Source organism: Chiloscyllium plagiosum, chromosome 5 (assembly GCF_004010195.1).
Source record: "Chiloscyllium plagiosum isolate BGI_BamShark_2017 chromosome 5, ASM401019v2, whole genome shotgun sequence".
Taxonomy (NCBI): Eukaryota; Metazoa; Chordata; class Chondrichthyes; order Orectolobiformes; family Hemiscylliidae; genus Chiloscyllium; species Chiloscyllium plagiosum.
In genome coordinates this window covers 29,686,784-29,710,950 of record NC_057714.1, presented here as the reverse complement: position 1 = coordinate 29,710,950, position 24,167 = coordinate 29,686,784, and the positions used below count along the sequence as shown (strand labels likewise).

The 24,167-nt window shown below is 37.7% G+C and overlaps 1 protein-coding gene across 1 annotated transcript in view; it reads right to left on the bottom strand.

Moving 5' to 3' along the window:
• The window catches only part of LOC122550241 (dynein axonemal heavy chain 11-like), a 456,308-nt gene that overhangs the window by 130,128 nt on the left and 302,013 nt on the right, over positions 1-24,167 (bottom strand). The window contains exons 61-65 of the mRNA XM_043690997.1: positions 22,037-22,138; positions 18,350-18,484; positions 4,889-5,062; positions 887-1,122; positions 639-761 (exon numbers count right to left, since the gene is read on the bottom strand). Coding sequence (XP_043546932.1) covers positions 639-761; positions 887-1,122; positions 4,889-5,062; positions 18,350-18,484; positions 22,037-22,138 — 770 coding nt within the window. The remainder of the gene's footprint in view (positions 1-638; positions 762-886; positions 1,123-4,888; positions 5,063-18,349; positions 18,485-22,036; positions 22,139-24,167) is intronic.

The window sequence follows — 24,167 nt, the reverse complement described above, 5'->3', positions numbered from 1 at the left end:
CTCTTCTTTGAAATGTGTCACGGGACCTTATATATTCACAAGAAAAGGCAAATGAGGCCTCAGTTTAATGTCTCATCTGAAAAACTATATCTCCAATAGTGTATTCTTTCAGTATTGCACCCGATTGTTAGTTTTAATTTTTGCGCTAGAGTCCCAGAGTGGTACTTGAACCAATTGAATCCATAACCATATGAATCAGAGATGAGAGTGCTATTAACTAAACCAATGCTGGCATAGGTTGCATGTATGTCTTATTCTGAGAAATTCAATATAGCTATTCTATCTAACATTTCTATATTTATGACTTGCTATTTTGGTAATGTGGCTTCTGATTTTTTCCACTCTCTATTTCAGGCAGAATTCTGCTGCCCTTTCCATCTCCTTAACAAATCCCTCAAATTTTATGTAAAGTGCAAGAGAACAAGAACTTGCTATAATGGAACACTTCATCCTCTGTTTTACACAAAATAGACAATTATACCATGGATAAAGAAGGCAGAGAGAAAAGATTCCATCAAGTCAGAGTTGTAGACGGCAAATGACTAACAGCAGGTATCAAGACACTCTGTAAGTTATTGTATTTAGAATTGTTGCCTGATAAGTAAGTTATTGACAAGTTAGTTAATCAGAACACTTACCTCCCTTTTTTAATTGTGTTGCGGGCAAGTACTGGATTGAGAACTGGATCAACTGTTTCCTCCAGGTTTTCAATCAGTATGGTATCACCACAACTTAGTGCATGCTCAATGATGTCTAAATAACTTTAAAAATAAGATTCACAAATCACATTTGAATTTGTAAGAACAGAATGAACATATTTTAAATTAAAAATGTTATTTTCTTTTTCACAAAAGTCATCCATTTAAGTTATCTTCAGGCCATTTACCTTTTCTGTCCTATGTGGATAACTTTCAGCTCACTTCCAGATTTGTTCTTAATCCACTTGATCCCTTGTTGCTGTGGATCAATCATGAGTGGCCAGCGTTCACAGTTGGTCAAAATAGTGGCATTTTCTGTTGACATCCTGTCACTAGGCAAACCTTCATTATTCCAGGTTGCAATTGTAGCATCGTCAGTCAACATTGCTATAGGATCTAGACCTTCTGTTATTGGTATAGAAACCTGAAGGATCACCAAAACAAACACACAGATCAACATAAGGTTTTCTCTTTACTGTGCAGCAAGTTCACATTTTTCAATATACTAATCAAGGATTTTTTCTGCAAGGTTTATTTTTGCTGTTTATTAGTTCGGTTTTAATTGAATAGCAGTATGCTATGTGAGAGTATCCATACATCAAAAGTAGATCTTGAGATTGTATGCATGAAGACAGGCATGAATCTTCTATTGCTCTGGGATAATTTTATTCCACAATTAGGAGGGGAAGGTGAGGTATGTTAAAATATCAAAAACCTGAAACTTGTACATAAATTGCCTGGACTAAACCCACATTAAAAAAAATACGTTCATGAGACCACATGCTTACTATGTGACCAATTTGTTAATATAATGGCTGCAGGATAGGTATGGCAGGACTAGAGGAGCCTGACAATTGAAGGGAGATGGACAAGTTCAATGATAACTACATTTTAAGCATTGTTTATGAAGATTCGTCCTTTATAGAAGCTCTTAAGATACACACTGTGCCAATTTATGCTGGAGTTGGTGGTGCTGAGTGTCAGATTAAGTGACAGTGGTGTGATGTTGCCCTGTATCCTTCCCTTGAGTGTGATGTGATAGTCCTTGGGTATCAGAATGCAGGACATCAGAAAAGGAAGGCTGGGGTGAATGAATGGTGCGGGTAGCTGGATGAGAGTGGCCTGAGAGTTGGGAACATTCAGTCACTCTCAATGCTTTCAGTTGTGTTTGATGCACCTTAACGTGGTGAGCCAATTCCTCTGTTGAAAGGCAATGTTGTTCCCCGCTCTGTTTCTTTCTGCTGTCTTGTAGTGCAAAGAAGAGGGCTGATTATCAGTGATTATGAAGCACTGGGTTCGAGTGATGGAACTGACAAAGCTGACTAGCTGGAACTAGATGGAAGCAGCAAAAGCTGGTATGAGCCTGGGATTATTGAATGGGTGTGAGGACTAAACAGAACATCTGGATGTTAGATATGAATCCTTAGTATCAAAATCACTGATTTATGTTTGAGAATTAGAGGTGTGGTGGATCTTTGTGAGGTCATGCAATCTAGATGCAAGCTATCGACTTCTGTGGTATCCCAGTCCTTTCCGACGGTGGTTCCTGAAAGTCTCTTGGCTCCCCATGGAACACGGGCACCTCTTCTCCTGTCTGCCACTAATACCTCAGTATCACAACATTGACCCTGCAACCCTCCTTCTGCACTGGTGAATGATTTTCCTTGTTTACAACTGCAAAAATAGTATTTGGCAGCAGCGTCCTGTAATTCTCCTTAAGAACAGAAGGCTGTCTACACAATATGTTATTAGAAAACGGCTGCTTGGCACCCTGCTAAGCACTGAGGCAGCCGGAAGCACAGGCGATATTTGGTTCGACACGACAATCAGGTAAACGAGGTGGCAACACTAAACTGATTAGCTGCGAACGCTCATTCGAACAGGTGTCGGCAGGTGATAGCTCATGGCCCCTCCTTGGCAAAAAAAACAAAAAGACGGTCCAATTATTAATCTATAGCATTTTACCAAAATGATCAAAAGATTATGTTAAATTTCCCTTCAGCAGTGCTCCTCCTTTTCAAAAGGAGATTAATGCCTGCACTGTAAATAAATTGGTTGTAAAAATATTTGATCACCTTCTACATCCAGCTTGCCTCTACTGTTATAATATTAGATTTATTGTCGTTACACACATTTTCTGAGAAGGACTTGGAAGGGGCAGTGCTGCTAGGGAGGAGCAAAACATCATTGACATTAACCACTTTGTACTTTGCATACCTAAATTTCACAAAACATGTAATGCTTCTAATACTGTTCATTGGGAGAAAAATGTAAATGCTAACCCAGCAGTGACATTTAATGCGCCTGATTTGAAATATGTAAGTAGTCCCACTTGAACAGAATTGAACACAAAAAAAAACTAACTCTGGAAAGTGACTTTGGCTGCCACTGGCAGTACCTTCCCAATGGTGAAAGTTGACTTGAAAGTCCCCTTACAGCAGATGCCACAGACCTGCAACTGTTTTCATGTCGTTATCCTCAATCATTGCCTGGTAGGTATTCACAGAACCTAAAAACATGGACTCATGGCAAAATGGATGTGGACAGTTAATGGCAGCACAAGCTGATATTGTTGGTGTGCCTTCTTTTATTTTCACGTTTTTCAGCTCTAATACAATGACATTAAAGGAAATACCCATCATGAGCTTAACATTGGTTTGTCAAGCTGATCGAAATTCTGTGACAACCTGTTAGATGATACTCTGCTGCTCCATGAACAGGAGTGAATACAAGCTATCCAATAGTTCCTTCCCTCTCCAGGAACAGCCTTGCTTTGTTATTAGACCTCGTTTTGTGACATTCCCTTTGATGTCATTTTATTTCAACGTAATTTTGTCTTAAGGGCTTATTACTTTGAATTAATTTTCAGTTCTGGGTTAGATTTCATATATGTAACATGTTCGTTGTGCATCATTGAGTCACACTTTAGAGTTGACTAACATCAGGAGCTGATCTGTGCCATGTTGTGGAGGAAGAGACACAGAATGGGAAATGAAAGAGGGCATGGAAAAAGAAAAGAGAGATAGAGAGAGAGGCAGAAGGAGTGTATAAGTCTGTGTTACAGGGCTTTTAATCAGTTGAAACATGAGGCAGAGGTACAGTGAGAGAGGCAGAGAGTGAGAAATAGCTGAGATTCAGGAGTGCTGTGAGACACAGAAGCTATTTAATTCTGTGCTTAAGCAAAGCTGATGAGCCTTACATAGTTTGAATTTATGTAGTATTTATATTATATTCAGCAATTTAATTTATTTTGCAAGTTACTTCAGTTAGAAATAAACAATATTGTACATGTGTGGTACAGTATTGCAACTTGTACATTTTTTTCTCTGAAGAAACTTACCTCTGGCTTTAACACTGATTCCTATGTGAACTCCAAAACATTTAATGTTTCACTCAAAACTGAGATTGTCAGGACTCACAACTGTAAGTGGGTGAGAACTTACTGTATTTATTTATGAAAGGCCTTTTGGACATTCTATGACCAACTTAAATTTTGATTGCTTTTGCAATGACAAATTAAATATGCATGTCTGGATGAACAAAAAGTGACTAGAAATACAGGCATTACAAACACACAAAAATAAATAAAAAGATCTCTGCCACTTCAAGCTAATTTCTCAAAAAACTTATCATTTGATAATCAGTTTAAATGAGACTTCCACCAATCAGAAAATCTTTCTACTTTGCTTTTGCTTTTCATTTTCATCTATGACTGAGAGATGATAAAGTCTTGCACAATTTCTGCAGAGAGAATATATCGAGAATTCTAAACATAATTCTTTTCTTATTCATGATAAACCCTGCTCGAAAAATAGCAAAAACATAAGCATCTTACAGCACATCATTATGATTTACATTCTATGTTAGCTTAGTCATTCAATTAAATTAAACAGAATTACAAATAAATGTTAGATTTTTAATGAAAAGTACACTGAGAGGCAAACTGTTAACTTCAGCTATTGGCTTCACTCTGAATTGATGGTCTGTGAAACTCAGAGAGAATTCATGTAAGTGTGGCACAATTGCCATTTACTATTGCATTTTGTAACTGAAATGTATTAACTGTTTGCTAAGATAAATAATAGTATCAGTGACAGCAATGCTGTCTGAGCATATTTCCCATTTTTACATGAAACATTCAAGGATATGCAGTTAAGAATTGACACAAGGAGGGAAAAAAGAAAACATACCTTCAATGATTTTAAGAAAGGAAGCCACATGCCTTCAACCAATTCTTGACGGTATCCTCTAGTAAAGGATCCAACATATGACACAAAGGCAGCTGTCAGCAACACATCTCCACAAAGGGTTTTCTCTTGAGCTTCAAAGAGGTGGACAGATTGGGCCCAGCGTACATTTTCTGACTGAAGAAATTTTAAAAATCTTGGTTATTAATTAGCTATTAATTAACTTCTTGAACAATCAACTATTATCATTAATTATTAACAAACTGATTTGGTTTACTTTTCATCAAAAAGTTCAATTTGGAAAAGCAAATAATTTCATTTCCTATGATATTTCTCAATGACCACTGAAAAAAAAACTACTGGGAGCCCAGTTAGTTGGATAGCTAGCACGTGGTTCAGATCAACTCTGATGGTATAGAGTTCAATCCCTATTCCCACACAGGCAAATCACAGCACTTTAGAGAAGTTCAGTAAAAAATTGCTAAAAACTAGATTCAGGCAGAGATCTTAAGGAGATTAAACGATTACAATTTTATTAGAAAATTTCAAATCTGCCTTCTTATATTACTGGAGATCTCTTGAGCATTAACGTAAGATTTTGTTCTTGATATAATATACTGATATTATTAACATAATGACAAAAATTACCTAACTACTGAATACACAGCCAAAAGCAATTCTAGTAAAAGTTACCAAAAATATATGAAAAACAGAACTTTTCCACTCATCTTCAAATCATTTTTGGTGCATTACTTAACAATGAAATAATTCTTCCAACCCCAACTAGGTAGCCAAATTTGGAATCTTTCAGAGACAATGCTCCATTTCTAACCATGAATGTTTCACTGATATTGTGAGGTGATAGAAAACAGGAAAGTACAATGCTCCTTTATGATATACCAGCACCCTCACACAAAAGCCTTAGTTATAACATGCTATAAAATTATTCAATAACATTTTTATTGTTGAAGCTAACTTTCACTTTTGAAATCAGCAAGTCAGTTTAATAAAGGGATATGTTAAATGAATACTGACTGTTTTAATCGAAATAAGTTCCAAATCAAATTTGACAACTTTGGGTAATTGAATTCACTCAATGCCAAAATGTATCAATATCTTTGAATTTCTGTCTTCCATTTTGTATAAATATGCAAGTTACGACAGGGATATCCAATCTTGTAGCGTAACTTTGCCTCATTTTTTTCTGTTAAGGCAATGAAAAGTCCTTTCCAATGAAACATCCACACGTCTGTGAGCAGCGAATGAGAAGGGGCTGCTGTGAATACAACTGGACTCTTGAATGTCGATTGTTGAGCTGCTGACTGGCCTCATACTAACAGTGTGAGTGCTGAAGTGTGGACAGTGCAATGCTTCATTAACATAGTACTCATGACATCAGGAACCTTTCCAATGTGGCCTTCTCTGCATTCTATTCACCTGGTGTTTTTAATGCACCCTATGATTCTTGCTTATGGATGAGCTCCTTATGGTCTTAGTTTTCACTAAAATTAAGAATGATTTTCATAATGTGGCTGGGGCATTGAGTTCCATTTTGGATATCAGTCAGCCATTCAGAACAAGTACTTCAGTATTTTTGTTTTAACTTGAAAAGCCATTTCATTCCAGTGACTCTGGACCTTACTGTTTTGGCCTCTAAAAACTAATTCATAAAACAGTTGATTGTAAAAACAACTTGTGGGTAGTTTAAGAGCAAAAAACCTCTTTAATAGCTATAATGGATGTAAAATAGGGCAATCAAATTTTGCATTAGCTTTGTGAGCCTCATCAACTTTAAAATCTTTCTGCTTAAAAATGCAATATTGAGAACAATATTTATTCCCTTATGAAGCAAATTATAGATCTGCAAAAGGTAACACGTTTTACACAATTTGCTTCTCATTATAAATAATAAAAATTATTTATTAAATAATAAATAAATATAAATCACCAGCCCTGGATCTCTCAAACAAATCAAGGCCTTATTTTGTTTTTGAATTATCAAAGCTTGTCAGATTGAGTGGGCTTGAATTTGCAACAATCCAAATTTAACATGTTCCGATTATACTATCCTATCCATACATACAGGAACTTAAAAGAAATAATGCGATAATGGGATATGCTCAAATATAACAGAGATTCAGCGTTGGTTTCTGTTTCATTAAACTCAGGAATTATCTGAGCAACAGTTAGATTTTGTGGTCTTAAAGGGACAGCTTCACCTTAGCAACAGAATAAGACCATGGCATTGTATTATATAGATGCCAAAAATGATGTAGTTACTATCATTTTAAAACTCAGCTCCAAGCTTTAGAAGTTTAACAGCAGAATCTATCCATGTAGGATTCACTGACACTTCAGAAAAAATATGTAGCACAGCAATTTAATATTAAGCTTTGTCCATAAACTAAACCCATAATTTTCCCCCACACTATGCCAGAACTGCAAGATATTTTGATTGTTTTGTCTTTATCCACGTTGCTAGGGTAATGGAGATAGTCTTATACTTGTTACGACCCAGTTTCCCACAATACTATAAACAGCTGTACATGACAGTCTTACAGAATTAAGTACTGTCATTAAGTACTATTAAAGCTGCATGATCCACAATTTCTATTATCTTTCACTTCAGTATTACTCATTAAAATAATGAACTCTTTTTAAAAAATGAAAAAAGATAGCAACAGCAGCTCAACTTTTTAAAATTTACTTTCACTTAATCGCCAAACTTTATGCATCCTATTTAAAAGAAGTGAAAATAAAAAAAAGTATTGAGAGAGTTTTGTTTTCCAGTGAGACAAGTAAGTCAAGGATTGTTAAATTTGTGATTCTGACATACAGCTCGAGGGGAATAAAGTTGTGAAATCTTATCAAAGCTTCCTTACTATTCATTCTATTAGTTTTCTAAATACAGATAAATAACCCCAAATCAATCTTTGCTTAAGTTCCCATTAGTTCTCCACAATTCTGCACTACAGAATGTACAAGCTGCTAGCAAACATGTTACTCAAACAGTTAACCTTGCAGCAAGCATTTAACTCACATTACTTTGTGAAAAATTTAGAGATAGGTGTGTATATCTGTTTATTTTTATTTTCTGCACTCACCGCTAATCTTTGATGTCTGTGGCATTACTAATTCTTCTCACATTGAGTAATTAGCAAAATTACTCTTTGTCAGTACAAGAAAACCTGAGTAAATTGGATTCTTTTAAAAAAAGATAAGTTCATTTGGGTCTGGGAAAAGAGGGGAAGGGGGGAGATGTCCTTTTAAAATTAATCTTGTTAAAACCAGTAGGTCGGGTAGATGTATAAAGGAGTGTAGCCAGTTCATCACTCTTCACCTGAACCTTAAAAGTTTGAGGTAGCTTGTCAGGAACTGTATCAAACTGGGGAACTTCACCTGGCAGTCTGTCACAGCACATTTGAGGCTTCTCCTGCAGTATGTTCCCAGAGATGGAACAAAAGAATTAGAACAGGTAAATTATGATTTTTAAACCATTTTAAATGGAAAATACGCTGCAAAAGGCTTTCCTGAGTCTGCATTACTACAATATAGAAATGCCAGTGTGTTCCTGGCAGGATTAAAAGTTACGGATGAGGAATTAAATATTCTGTCCCTCAGATAAGTAAAAGATTTAGTGAGGCACTTAGAAATTCACTCTAAAGCCAGAAAACCCAAAAATGTAAAGGGCTGGCCAACAGTTGGAAACTGAGGATGATGAAATGGATAGAATAGCAAAATAGAGAGATTAAAGTTGGAGAAATGGAAATTAAACTTTCATGAAAAAGAGGACAAATGACAGAGAGGGAGAGATAGAGAAGAGAAAGGATGAAGGAGAGAAGAGAGTGAATTGAAGCAAGACTGCCAGGAAAGAAGTTTGAACTATGACAGTTTGAGTTGAGGAGTAGGAAACCTACTCTGTCTCATGAAGACATGACGGAAGATAAAGGGCTTATGCCTGGAGTGTCGACTCTCCTGCTTCTCGGATGCTCCTGACCTGCTGTGCTTTTCCAGCGCCACACTTTTCGACTCTGATCTCCTACATCTGCAGTCCTCACTTTCTCTTATAAAAACACCATTGGAGCAGAGTTGAGGATTAGTTTGCTCATTTAATTCCTATGTTTCAGGAAGCACAGGTAGAAGGTTTCTTCATCTCTTTGAGTGGATGGCACATGGTGAAAATGGCTAGTCTAACACTGGTCCTTATTGCTGCAGAGTAAGCTTTTAGGGCCAGGACACAAGATTTATTCCCTCTCGCCTGTGGCCACTGATTATGAAGTAGTTAATAAAAAGCTATCTAGAGTTAGTACCAATTAGTTAGTGCCGGAGGTGTAATGTCAAAAGTTCTGCATCTTTAGGAAATGGCTGGCCATATCTGGGTTTTCAAAGGCTTAAACTACTTGTCTTTGAAGTGTGGGTGTGGGCACTTAAGACAGAAACCACTTACAAAAGATTCTGTGAAATAATTTTCCTTGAGGAAAAAGAATAAACTCAAAGGACAGTGGTTGGGTCAAAGCAGGAAGCCACACTGGCTGATAGTTATAAGCTAATCTTCTGTTCCAGAAGAAACCCTCTCCTTGGTCAGTCCCAATCAACTGGAAAGGACAGTTGTAGGGAAAATGACAAGAAACCAAGCACCTACAGGAGAGAAGCAATTACAGGGAGTCCTCCTCAGGATAGTTAGCGGTGTGTTGAGATGAAAGATGAGACCAAGAACTCTGTGCTTTAACTGCTGATAGGTAGGGCATTTTAATGTTGAATTTAAAATATCAAATGGTTAATTTCACAAAAAATATCCATTCAAACCCCATCAAAGACAGCAAATCCTTTAATAGCCTCTTTAAATTATCAAACTGTGAATTTAGAAACTGACATAATGACAGCTCTGAAAACTTGGTCAAGCAAACTAAATAATATAAATGACAATGTGATAAATGTCAATGAACACCTTTATTGAAGCTGAATGATAGATCATTTTCCTGGGTTAGACCATACAGCTTTCAACCAAATTAATTCAGCAGGATGTTTTCACTCTCACTGATAGCATAAGACTGCTTTAATTATATTTATAAAATACTGAATTAAAAATAATTCAGACACTTAACCAGACCTTATCTGCTCTTCGTGACTACTTTATCAATTTGTGACTCTGACATGAAGTTTATTAGGCCCTCTTGTGCTGCAATGGTAGTACCCCCATCCCTGCACTGGGAGGCCAGAGTTCAAGTATCACCTGCTCCAGAAATGTGTAACATCATCTCTGAACACATTGATTAGAAAAATAGATTAAATAAAAAAACCATTAAGTTTTTGGACAGCCAAAACGGCATGTATCTGAATTCAGCACTAGGTTACAACAATCCTGATGTGTTTGGGTTTCCAGCCCATGTGAATCATGCCCTGCTGTCTTCCCTCTGCTGGCAAAAAAATGGTAGTCAGAAATGGGAATAGAACTTTTGCATCCACATCCCACTCAATACTTTTAAAGAATCATCCTGACTCTGTGAAAAATGACCTTAATTGTTATGTATATTAGAGTATACATGTGCACACAGAAAATGATTAATTGTGTCATGAAAGCTAAAAGCAAGAACTAGTTCCTTGATTTACCTTATGTTTTATCATAAAATACATATTCAAGTTTGTAGTGAATAATATAATATAGAGTTAACAGAAATAACAATTCTTACAAGAAATGCATTAAATCATGAAATCTATTCCAAAGTAATACAGACTAAATTTTTGACTCTGAATATGTAAATATAACCGTCAATGTCTCATTGATAATTAGTTTGTGAAAATATTATGTCATAGCTAACATTTAAAAATTCCAAATGTATTCTTAAAACTGGAAAGTAACCTTGGAGAATTCAAATGAACTAACTTCGGGAACGGAGTGTGCAATTGTAAATTTTATTTATCGATTCAGAGTCATACAGCATGGAAACAGACCAGTTCATGCCGAACATAATCCCAAACTAGTCTCTCACCTGCCTGCTCCTGGCCTACATCCCTCCAATCCTTTCCTATTTATGTATCTATCCAAATGTCTTTTAAATGTTGTAATTGTACCTGCATCCACCACTTCCTCAAGAAATTCATTCTACATGCAAACCACCCTCTGGGTAAAATAAATTTGCCTCTTATGTCTTTTTAAAATCTCTCTCATCTCACCTTGAGTCTTGAAAAATATGCAAATCAAAGTCAATAATTTTTTTCTGACACTGTTTTCATTCTTTTTAATCTGTACAATTTTACCTATTTCAATAAATCTTTAAGAACAATCCTGTTGTGAAGCAATTTATTTGTAAAAGATGTACTTTGGTTAATCCATACTTTTGTCACCACTGGTTAGTCACTATAACCAGTAAACTATTCATATGGAACCTGTAAGTGGTGTTGAAAGCTTAGTGAAAATATTAACTAATCATCAATGTGGACTCTAGTCAGAGCTGTAAAATTTTTAACATGTTATCTCTACATAATTTATCATTTGTGACATTTTAGCAACAAAGGTTTAGGAGCTACTCCATGTATAGCAATAAAATTTCAGACAGTTAAAAATCACTATAATTTCATCCTAATGTGTTATAGATTGCACATAATGTCATTTAGTCTAAGGTGACCCTTTCTAATTTTCAGCAGCTGTTCGGCCTGGGAGTAAGTTAATGATTAAATATATACTAGGGTTCTTCCATGTGATTTATCATCTAAATGCTTTCCTATGATATATAGACAAAATCATCTGTCTTGGAATCATTGAAAGGTTTTAAATGTGCAACATCTCTCAAACTAGCTCCATAATTAATGTTCTGAGTCATTAGTAGTCTGCTAACTAATCTAAATAAATTAGAAACATTATTAAATTTACTAGTGGTCAAATTATATTATTCAATTTATGTCTGTAAATGATGTACTCTCAGCAGAAGCCTACTGTACCTCCATCACCCTTAGTGAAATTCATTCTTCTCATAATTGTATTACTCAGGATAAACTCCACTGGTTATGCATATTCAACTTGGGATCTTTGTCACCAAGCCTTACTGGCATATATGTCATATTTGGCATGCAAGGAATAATGCTGACTTATTTGAAATCCACTATTGTAAAGGAGGCAGAGGCTGTGAGATCAACTTCAAGTTTGTCACCAAACATATTGCAAATTTTGCTCAAAGCACTGTCAAATGCCACTAACCTCATGTGAGTGCAAACAGTTTAAACATGGCTATTTACACAGTGTGAAGTAAGCAGTGATGAAGTTAAATTACATTTTGTTTACTCTTAATTAATGAGTAAATCAGGTTTATTAATTTCAGATCCCAGTTTTCAAAATCTGACATTATGGACAAAAAAAAGGCTTCGTAATATTGCACCTTTAACATGATAAAACTTCCCGAGGTGCTTTACAGAACAGACAATTGACACTGAGCCAAAGAAGTAGGTTTTAGATCATGTGACCAAAGGCAAGGATGTAGGTTTTAAGGAGCACCTTAAGGATGATAGTTTGAGAGCTTTAGTCCACATGTACAGGAGTGCTAGGGTGAATGCCTTGAACTGACATAGGATAGTGGTTGGTAAAAGAGGCAAAATTATTCTGAGAATGAAGTTGCACTGTGGTAAGAACAATTCAAGAACTTGTGCAAATATGTAAAAAAAGACAGTAGTTCAAATAAATGTCTGTCTTTCAGGAAATGAAATAGGAGAAATGATTATAGAAAATGGGGAATGCTGGGGGCACTGAACACTTTGACCTGGATGTTGTTATTCCATACATAACATTGGCTCAGGGATAAAAAAATTAGAGAAGTGAACATGTGGCTAAGGGAGTGGTGTGGGAAAGAGGGGTTCCATTTCATGAGGCATTGGCATCAGTTTTGGAACAGGAGGAATGTGTACTGATGCGGATGGTCTCCACCTGAACCGATCTGGAACCAGTGTTCAGCTTGTCATGGAGCCCACAAGAGAGCAGGCTATTCTGGACCTAGTGCTTTGCAATGAACCAGACTCTATAAAAGATCTTAAAGTAAGGGAACCCTTAGGAAGTAGCGACCATAATATGGTAGAGTTCAGTCTGGAGTTTGAAAGAGAGAAGGCAAAATCGGATGTAATGGTTAAATACAGTTTAACCATTACATACAGCTGAATAAAGGTAATTATGAGGGCATGAGAGAGGAACTGACTAAAATAGACTGGAAGCAGAGGCTAACCGGGAAGACAGTAGAGCAAAAATGGCAGGAGTTTGTAGGTATATATTGAGGACACTGTACAGAGGTTCATTCCCAAGAAAAGAAAGATTAACCGGGGAGGGATTAGACAACCTTGGCTGACAAAGGAAGTCAGGAAATGTATTAAAGAAAAAGAGAGATCCTATAAAGTGGCTAAGAACAGTGGGAAATCAGAAGATTGGGAAGGATACAAAAGCAAACAGAGGACAACAAAGAGTGTAATAAGAAATGAGAGCATCAAATATGAAGGTAGGCTAGCCAGTAATATTACAAATAATAGTAAAAGTTTCTTTCAGTACATAAGAAACAAACGACAGGCAAAAGTAGACATTGGGCCACTTCAAACTGATGCAGGAAGCCTAGTGATGGGAGATAAGGAAATAGCAGGAGAACTTAACAAGTACTTTGCGTCAGTCTTCACAATGGAAGACATGAGTAATATCCCAAAAATTAAAGGGTATCACGGGGCTGAGTTGAGTATGGTTGCCATTACGAAAGAGACAGTGCTAGAAAAGTTAAAAAGTCTTAAAATTGATAGGGGGGGGGGGGGCGTGCTGGGAGTGAAGGAACAGTGGATCAGGGTGTCCTGTGGAAGATGGACAAGGAAGAGGAGGGAAATATGCATCTGGTGGTGGCATATCATTAGAGGTGGCAGAAATAGCGGCTGATGATTGTCTGGATGTAGATGCTGGTGGGATGGTCGGTAAGGATAAGGGGAACCCTATTGCTGTTGTGGGAGGGAAGAGAGGCGGCAAGGGTGAAAGTATGGGAGATGCTTTGGACCCAGTTGAGAGTCCTGTCAACAACAGGGAATCCTTGTTTGAGGAAGAAGGTGGATATTTCAGAGGCTCCCTTGTCGAAGTTGGCCTTATCAGAACATATGTAACGGAGACAGGGGAACTGGGAGAATGGAATAGAATCTTTGCAGGAAGCAGGGTGCGAGGAAGTAGAGTCCAGTTAGCTTTGGGAGTCAGTGGGTTTATAGTGGATATTAGTGGCCATTTGATCCCCAGAAATGGAAAGAGATGTCAAGGAAGTGAAGGGAGGAGTCAGAGATAGACCAGGTGAAAGTGAGGGTGGGGTGGAAATTGGAAGCAAATGTGAAGGTAGGCTAGCCAGTAATATTAGAAATAATAGTAAAAGTTTCTTTCAGTACATAAGAAACAAACGACAGGCAAAAGTAGACATTGGGCCACTTCAAACTGATGCAGGAAGCCTAGTGATGGGAGATAAGGAAATAGCAGGAGAACTTAACAAGTACTTTGCGTTGGGATAAAAGGTTCTTTTTCAGAATGGCAGGCGGTGACGAGCGGTGTCCCGCGGGGTTCGGTGCTGGGGCCACAGCTGTTCGCATTATATATTAATGATTTGTATGAGGGAACCGGGGGCATTCTAGCGAATTTTGCCGATGATACGAAGTTAGGTGGACAGGCAGGTAGTACTGAGGAAGTGGGGAGGCTGCAGAAGGATCTTGACAGGTTGGGAGAGTGGTCCAGGATTTGGCTGATGGAATTTAACGTGAGCAAGTGGGAGGTCTTGCACTTTGGCAAAAAGAATAAAAGCATTGACTACTTTCTAAATGGTGAGAAAATTAATCAAGCCAAAGCACAAAGGGATCTGGGAGTGCTAGTCGAGGATTCTCTAAAGGTAAACATGCAGGTTGAGTCCGTGATTAAGAAAGCGAATGCAATGTTGTCTCTTATCTCAAGAGGGTTGGAATATAAAAGCAGAGATGTACTACTAAGACTTTATAAAGCTCTGGTTAGGCCCCATTTGGAGTACTGTGTCCAGTTTTGGTCCCCACACCTCAGGAAGGACATACTGGCACTGGGACGTGTCCAGCGGAGATTCACACGGATGATCCCTGTAATGACAGGTCTAACATATGAGGAACGGCTGAGGATACTGGGATTGTATTCGTTGGAGTTTAGAAGATTAAGGGGAGACTTAATAGAGACTTACAAAATAATACATGGCTTGGAAAAGGTGGATGCTAGGAAATTGTTTCAGTTAAACGAGGAGACTAGGACCCGTGGACACAGCCTTAGAATTAGAGGGGGTCATTTCAGAACAGAAATGCGGAGACATTTCTTCAGCCAGAGAGTGGTGGGCCTGTGGAATTCATTGCCACGGAGTGCAGTGGAAGCCGGGACGCTAAATGTCTTCAAGGCCGGGATTGATAGATTCTTGTTGTCTAGAGGAATTAAGGGCTACGGGGAGAACGCTGGGAAGTGGAGCTGAAATGCGCATCAGCCATGATTGAATGGCGGAGTGGACTCGATGGGCCGAATGGCCTTACTTCCACTCCTATGTCTTATGGTCTTATGGTCTTATGGAAAAGGATAAATAGGGTGGTCACTAGGACTTTAAATTAGTGAGTCGGGGGTGGAGGGAAGTGGAAAACGACAGGAAGTATGATGGTACATAAAAAGGTAAGCAGTAGATTAGCATGTGTGCAGGTGGATTTAAGTACAAAGCAGACAATGAAAAAAGTAAAAAGGAAGTTTAACTCAGGAGATATTTTTAGAGATTTGGATATTATGATGGTATGAAAACTAGCATAAGGGCATTTTACTTGAATGCTTGTAGCATTCACATTAAGATTGATGAGTTAATGGCGCAAATTAGCATGAATGATTATGATTTAGTAGCCATTACGGAGACATGGTTACAGGATGGCCATGACTGGGAGTTACATATCCAGCAGTATCAGACTATTCAGAAAGGACAGACAGGAAGGTAAGGGAGAAGATGTAACTCAGATATTCAAGGACCACATCAGGGCGATGCTGAGGGATAATACAGGTTCTATGGAGAGTAAGGTTGAATCTATTTGGGTGGAAATTAGAAATTCTAAGAAGAAAAAGTCACTGATGAACATACTGTACAGGCCACCAAATAATAACATCACATTGGGGCGGGCAGTAAACAAAGAAACAACTAACGCCAGTAAAAATGGTATGGCAATTATCATGGGGGATTTTAATCTACATGATGATTAGTCAAGCCAGCTCAGTCAGGATAAACCTTGAGAAGGAGTTTGTTGAGTGTATCTACAATTGTTTTCTTGAACAGTATGTAATGGAACTGATGAGGGAGCAAGTTATTCCAGAACTGGTCCTGTGGAATGAGACAGGAATAATTAATGACCTCATAGTTAGGGATCCTCTTAGAAGGAGCGATCACAGAATGGTTGAATTTAGAATACAGATGGAGAGCGTGAAGTTAAAATCCAATACCAGGATATGAATGCTCCGAAGAGGGTGTAAAGGAGGTTCAGCAGCTGGTATGGAGAGCACTATCTACGAAGCGAGGTTGAGTAGATTAGGATTATTTTCATGAGAAAGACAGAGGTTGGGGGGGGGGGGGTGGCGGTGACCTGATTGAGGTCGACAAAATCATGGGGTGTATAGATCGGATGGATAGCAGGAAACTTTTTCCCAGGGTGGGGGACTCAATTACTGGGGTGACAGGTTCAAGGTGAGAAGGGAAAAGTTTGAGGGAGATATGCACGGCAAATTCTGTGCAGAGGGTGGTGGGTACCTGGAATGCATTGCCAGTGAGGTGGTAGAGGTGGGCACAGCAGCATCATTTAAGAAATATCTAGACAGAACATGAATGAGGAGCAGAGGGATACAGATCCTTAGAAAATAGGCGACAAGTTCATATAGAGGATCTGGATCAGTGCAGGCTTGGAGGGCCAAAGGGCCTTTTCCTGTGCTGTAATTTTCTTTGTCCTTTGTTCTAAGGGACATTTAATCATGGGATATGAGAAATGGCTGAAGCATTGAACTGGTTTTTTGTGTTGGTTTTCACAATGGAGGAGATAAATAACATGCCAATAATTGACAAAGAGATGAAGGTAGCTGAGGACCTGAAAACAATCATTATTACGCGAGAAGTAGTGTTGGGCAAGATAAAGGAGCTAAGGATAGACATGTCTCCTGGCCCTGACAGAATGCATCCCAGGGTACTAAAAGAGATGGTGGGAGAAATAGTAAGTGCACTTATGGTAATTTTCCAAAATTCAGTAGACCCTGGGGCAGTTCTAGAATATCGAAAACCAGCAAATGTGATGCCACTGTTTGAAAGGAGAGGTAGACAAAAGATGGGGAATTATAGACCGGTTAGCTTAACTTTTGTAGTGGGGCAGATGCTTGAGTCTGTTATTAAGGAAGAAATAGCAAGGCACCTGGATAGAAATTGTCCTGTTGGGCAGATGCAGCATGGTTTCAAGAAAGGCAGGTAATGCTTAACTAATCATTTGGAATTCTATGAACACGGTGGACAACGGGGACCTAGTAGATGTGGTGTACCTAGATTTCCAAAAGGCCTTTGACAAGGTGCCAAAGAAGAGGCTGCTGCATAAGATAAGGATGCATGGCATTATGGGTAAAGCATTAGCATGGATGGAGGATTGGTTGACTAACAGGAAGCAAAGAGTGGGGATAAACAAGTGCTATTCTGGATGGCAATCAGTAACTAGTCATGTGCCTCAGGGATCAATGTTGGGACCGCAATTATTCACAATTTAAACAGATGATTTGGAGTTGGGGACCATGTGTAGTGCATCAAACTTTGCAGCTGACACTACTTCAGCAAATGTTTTTAAAGCTAAGATAGATTTGAACAATAAAGGAATTAAGGGTAACAGTGAGAGCGAGGGCAAGTGGAGCTGAGGCCACAAAAAGATCAGCCATGATCTTATTGAATGGCAGAGCCAGCTCAAAGGGCCAAATGGTCTATTTCTACTCCTATTTCTCATGTTCTAATGTTATGTTCTTATAACCAAATGATAATAGGAATCCATTTTCAACCCAATCCCTTTTCTGACAGACCCCATTTTTACTGATTGGGGAAAGGGGATGGTATATGACAGAAAAAAATTGGAAAACCTGAACTCAACAAGGCTATTTGAACTCAGTTCCAAGTTCAAATAGACTCAAGTTTCATTGGAGTAAGGGTCTCATCCTATAGTACTCCAAATGCCCTTACGACTGCTAGAAATGGCAAGAAGGTGTCTTGTCAGTGCTGTGCACAACCTAAGAGTAAAACAATTAAGCTGTGGATAATAAAAAGTAGAATAAAGAGACTACTAGATATTTTATAGGAGAGAAGAGGTCAAAGGAAGCAACGTAGATAAAAGTGACTGAAAACTAAGTCTTATTTGGACGAATGACCTCATTTTCATTAATAACATTCTATTTTCCTATTCTTATGTTTTAAGGTATTGTCTTACCTCAAGCCCTTTGACAAGTCGGTTTGCGAGTTCAATTGTCCTGTTGGTTCGACTAACTTCATCTTGACATCGTATCTTCTCTGCTGTGGCTTTTTCAAAACTGGCAGTGAGTTTGTATAGGTTAGCATCTAGATCCTATTGACAGAGAAAGAAACATTAAGTTTTCGCTTGCAAAACAATATTTAATTTATTGTTGAAACAATAATTGAAAGCTTGCATTTATGCCTAACAACAACATTCTTAAAAATATTTTTTATATTTTATGAGGATGTAGAAGGAGGATTTAAATAGGAATAAATAAGTAGTAAGAAAAGTATTCATAAGCTCTTTTGATTGAGTGGAGCAAAATCATATCACTAATCTTATGAATTACAGTAATTTAAGTTCAAATAGAAAACCAAAGTAAACAGAAATTAGAACCAAAGCAGTCAGTATTTTGTCTCTCACATAATGCAGTAGTCATCCTAATTATTCAGGCTTCACTAGACAATTGCAATTTTTCACAATTTACAGAGCAGGAGAAAATTGTGCTAAGTGGCTTTGCTTAAGATTAAGAGATTGAAGATTGCTGACAAGTGTCCTGTTGTTCTGAACAGCAATGTTGTTACATAACACAAGTATCAAGGCTGCAAGTGCATTTTATCATTCAAGTTATCATTGTCTGCTTTAATCATTTATACCATGGAAATCTTAAGAAAAAGTACTGTGATTAAGATTAACAAAAAAAAATCCAAACACATTAGCTTTAATATTAACCCTGACCTAGTGATGTGAAGGAGAAAGTGGATGGATAGAGGCTAGGCAATATAAACATTGTTATCAGAGAATGCATCTCCAAAATGCCATCTCTGCAACTGCCACAAATTTTCTTACCCTCATGAGGCAGGATATATTAATATCATATTTAAGTGGCACCCACAATGTAATTGGGAATTTGATTTAAATTTAACAACTATAGTCAAGTTTTGAAGGGTCAGAAAACCTGATGGTATAAGGGAAATGTTTGCCGTCACACACCCACCATCCGCACACTCCTCATCCACCTCACCACTGAGCAAAGGAAACCTTCTTTTATGTCAACCACCACCATTGTCTACCCAGGCTATAATTGGTAACGTCCACTGCCTCCAATGCTCCAACCTCCTACCCTCTCCTGATTGTTGCTCTCGTCCTCAGGAGGAGTTAGCTGAAGAATATACCAAGGAGCACCAATTAGAAGCTTGCTTAGCTGGGAAATGTTGAGAAAAATTAGTTAAGTCAAAACTGTACACATGGGTATAAGTGGCTTTCTCGAGTTGAAGACAAATTTATTAGTGACCAGATCTTACTGAATCAAAGAAGCAATGTGGTTTGTGTTTCACAAATATTGCAAACAGGTAAAAAGTTTATGAAAACAGATCAGGGATAAAACCAAATCGAGAAAATATTTGGAAAGAAAGACAATGTACTGAAAGAAAAGTGGAATAACTTCACGTGACAAAGAAAACCTTCACATTCAAATAACTTGAAATCGGATTTTTTTTGCCTTTACTAAATTTTCAACTTGCATTTTTGTGTTGATAGAAAAACATACAAGGAGTTAAAATCAGGTGATAAGAAACAATAAATTAGAAAAAGGGATCAGTTCTGCAACCAGAGACCAAATAGGCTGGGTTCAGTAGGTGTAACAAAGTCGTTGCTGCTATAGAAAGTACAATAAAATGTCCAGGTAGTTAATTATTCAAATAGCTTGAATGATCATCTTCTGTCACAATAAGAGGATGTCAAATACTGTAGATGCTGAAAATCTTAAATCACAAACTTTCTTGCTAAAAGATTGCCCATGCATTCAGTACTGATCAGAGAAATGCTTGCAATGTAATTAGATACCTATATTTAATGTCATTAAATGCAGTATATAGTCGCACACTTAACTCCTCTGAGCACCTTATGGGAAAGTGTACACACAGGCTATGATTTTCATTTATACAATGGTTAGAAACCCTGATGCCTGGAAGTAGTCTTAAATAAAATCATTTGTTGACATTTACTTCTTTATAATTTCAAGAAGATTAGTGCCTTTTTTTGTAGTCGGAAACTGTATCTTACTGTCAATTCAGCTTTCCAGGGTAGCTGAAGAATTTGTACAATAGGTTGTGATGCATCAGGAATGGATTTGATGTGGGCAGTGGTTTAAATTTCAGTACTGTTTTGCTTTCACTTAATCTTAATGCTTCATCGAAACAGGAGTTTCATTAACACTAAAACCATCTTTTAACTGTTTCCGCTCCCTACCCCACCCCAACCCTTTCATTTGTCATTGCTGTTGTAAGGTACTCCAGTATTTTTACTCTGTCAAAGACCCTGAGCTCAGGAACTGAAGTCAGAAGCAAACACAAGTAGTGGGTGCAGATCTTGCTCCCTTACAGAAAGAAGAGAATCAATGCCAAAAGTCAAAATTACTTTCTGTTAATTAGACACTCCAGTTACATAAAGAGGAAAACATCTATGACTCAGCAGTACCTGACCTAATTTAGTCACCAAGGCTTTAATGGTAAAATTGAAAAGCTGTGATTATCTGTGGAGACTACACACTGTGAAGATGTATCATAATTATACCTATAGATGCATTCCTTAGATAATCAACAGACATGCTCACTGTTTCATCAGTATTACGAACTGTAGATTCAGAATCACTGTCCATCAGTATTACACATCCATTATTTTCTTTTGCCAACATCTGTTCATATTTAAAAGTGATCAAAAGTCTTGATTTCCAGACAGCACTATATCTCTCAACTCAAGTTTTATGTAACATGCAAAATCATTTCTATTGCTATTATCTAACAACATGCAAATATATTTTCCAGCTGCATGCTTGCCTTCTGGCAACACCTTTTGGGAAACTGCGTGCAAAAACCATACGATTTTCAATCTGTTTAAAACAATGGCCAGACATCCTCAAGTCTTAAGATATCCTGTGTGGTAGTAGCAAAAAGGTCTCAAGATCCCATTTTGAGGAAAAATAATTCACCTGTTGCTGTCATTTCTTTCTCTAAATTTTCCTCCATTACTTCTTTGAAGATTTTGAACGAAGTCAAGGTTTTAATGAAAGATTTAATGTCAACTTCTTTTGTACCTTTGAGATGGCTTTTACTTCTACTGGTATTTTCAAATTAGTCTTATTCTACTTTTAGCTCCTATTTTCATTCCCAATTCCTTATTTCCCTATTCTCCTCTGTCTCAGGACAAGGAATAACTTTCTTTTTTTTCAAGCTTTTACCTCATGAACCTGAATGAATTTCAAAATATAATAATGTAAACTGGATACTGTCTATGGAAGGAATAGGTTTGATTGATCAAATTTTGTTTATCTTCACAAAAATATACTTTTAAAAACAAATATTTTTCAATATGCATTTTGCACTTTCACCTTGATCATGTAAAGTGCAAACCAATTCGGTTCCTTTCACAATTGTATGTTACTCACTATAACTACAATTAAGATTTGCTATTGTCATTAACTATCAAATGTACACAGTCGGAAATTTTTAGTTTCCAATGCATCTGAGTGCACGATGGCTGAAGAGCTTTAGACAGTGACCTTTCCCTCATTTGAAGCAGCTATCTCAAGTTTTAGTGGATTTCAGGCATATTGTTGTTCAATATTTACTTAAAAGACTAAGCTTGTTGCTCTGAAGTACTTACTGAAAGTTTCTTCCTGATTGCTTCCAACTTTTCAGTAGCTGTTGCTAACTCAGCATTTGCTTGGGTTAGAGCCTGGCGTTTTGGGTCCACATCACAGTACACCTAGCAGTGACAAGAAAATGCAATTAATAACTTCTTCAAAACTTTTTTTTAAGAACGTGAGTAATTTTTGAATAGTGCTTTTAAAATAAACATTTCTCATCAGCTCTTAACTGGTAATGGGGGGCTCTTGAGTAATTGCACTGTGGGTTTATTTATTTTATACTTTATGGCTTTGGGTAACAAGAATGCAAATTGTAAAGTTCCACTTCAGTCTAAAAAATGTCCAATTTATGATGATAATTCCTCGTGAGTTGGAAACAATGGGACCTCAGGTGGAAACACTGGATATAAAAATAATAGGAAACTAATCAGATTGCGCATCGATTGACATACAACTGCATTTAAGGCAAAGATAAACACCTGACTGACACTTTGGTTCTGACTAAACTCGCCTGAGATTATCAGATGGTGACATGATTGTACTGTGTGTCAAACTGACATGTCTGTTATTAGTAAAACATCTGACAAAGAAATTTAGCAGTCTGGATGCAGAAGCAGTTATGAGTGTGCACTGATCCACTAAGTTATTCTGAGAATTGACAAACTAATGAAAGACCATAGCATAGATTTATTTTCTCTCCCCCCCCCCCCTCCCCTCCCCCGATTAGGTGCATGAGCTGGATAATCACAGAGAATCATCAAATGGGTCAAATGCACTTTGCAAAAACTTCAGCATCAGTGAAATCTTAATATACAAAAGGTTAAAGGATAAATAAATAGAATGGTTATAGAAACATACATTTCGGAAAGATGAATAAAGCACAGAAAGGAAAGGAGAGCAGCAAATCATCACAGTCCGCATGGGAGGCAACAGCATAGCAACAGAAAGGCCTGAATAAAGCAGTTCAATAACAAGCTGGGTGAAGGTGCTTTGTCAGTAAGAGAATTAATCCCACTTTACAGGACATTGACACGAGTTGTGAGGAGGAGGACAGGAGTTATTCTAAAAGCTATACCTAAACAAGAAACAAGCTAATGAATTGACAAAACAGATAAATAAGAAAAGGATAAGTAAGTCAAATTAGTAAACAAGACGAGCAGGGCAAATAAAAGCTACAAAGAACAAGTTGAGATTAAATATTATTATTAAGGGAATAATGACATGGAAGAAGTAAGGCAGCATGACTAGGAAAATCGAGCAACCAGCTGTGAGCAAGGAAAAATATTGAGATTTTTAAAAATCTCTGTTGTTTTGAAAGATAACTTTATTCACCATCGAGGTTTGTAGAGCCTCACATCTGATTTTATGTTAAACTTTCATTTGTAAATCTGATTGCAAACACAATTCATGAAGTCACTGTTGGAGTGGTGGTTGAAGGCACTGGTTTTGTGGTGTACTTGTTTGTTCTGTGAGGACTTTATTCAGGTTTCCTCAAATGTTGAAATTACAAGGTGGTGCACATTTTTGTATTCAATCTGTCCAGTTTGTTTTTAACCCTTCTTTTAAAGGCTTGCAGGCTTTGACAGTAGCTTTCAGAGGTTATTGCATTGGGGAATGGGATGTCCTTTGGTGTAGGCCTTTATGCTCAGCTGGCTGCAGCTTATTGCCTTTGGAGTGCAAAATCCTTCATGTGGATGACGTGGCCGACCTACAGAAGCTCATCTCTGATGAGCATGTTCTTGATTTAAACTGTTGGTCACACCGCAGATTAGAATTGCTGAGGGAGACAGTGAATGGGTGACCAAAAGGCAGAAAAAAAGTAGGAAGGCAGTGCAGGCAACCCCTGCAATCATCTCCCTCCAAAACAGGTGTACTGTTTTGGATACTGTTGGGGGAGATGGCTCACCAGGGGAGGGCAGCAGTTGCCAGGGTCATGGCACTGTGGCGGGTTCTGCTGTTCAGAAGGGCAGGTAAAAGACTTGTAGGACCATAGTCATAGGGGATTCTATTATAAGGTGAGTAGATAAGCAGTTCTGTGGCTGAAAATGACACTCCCGGATGTTGCCTCCCAGGTGTTCGGTCAGGGATGTCACTGATTGGCTGCAGAGCATTCTGAAAGGAGGAGGGTGAACAGCCAGTTGTCGAGGT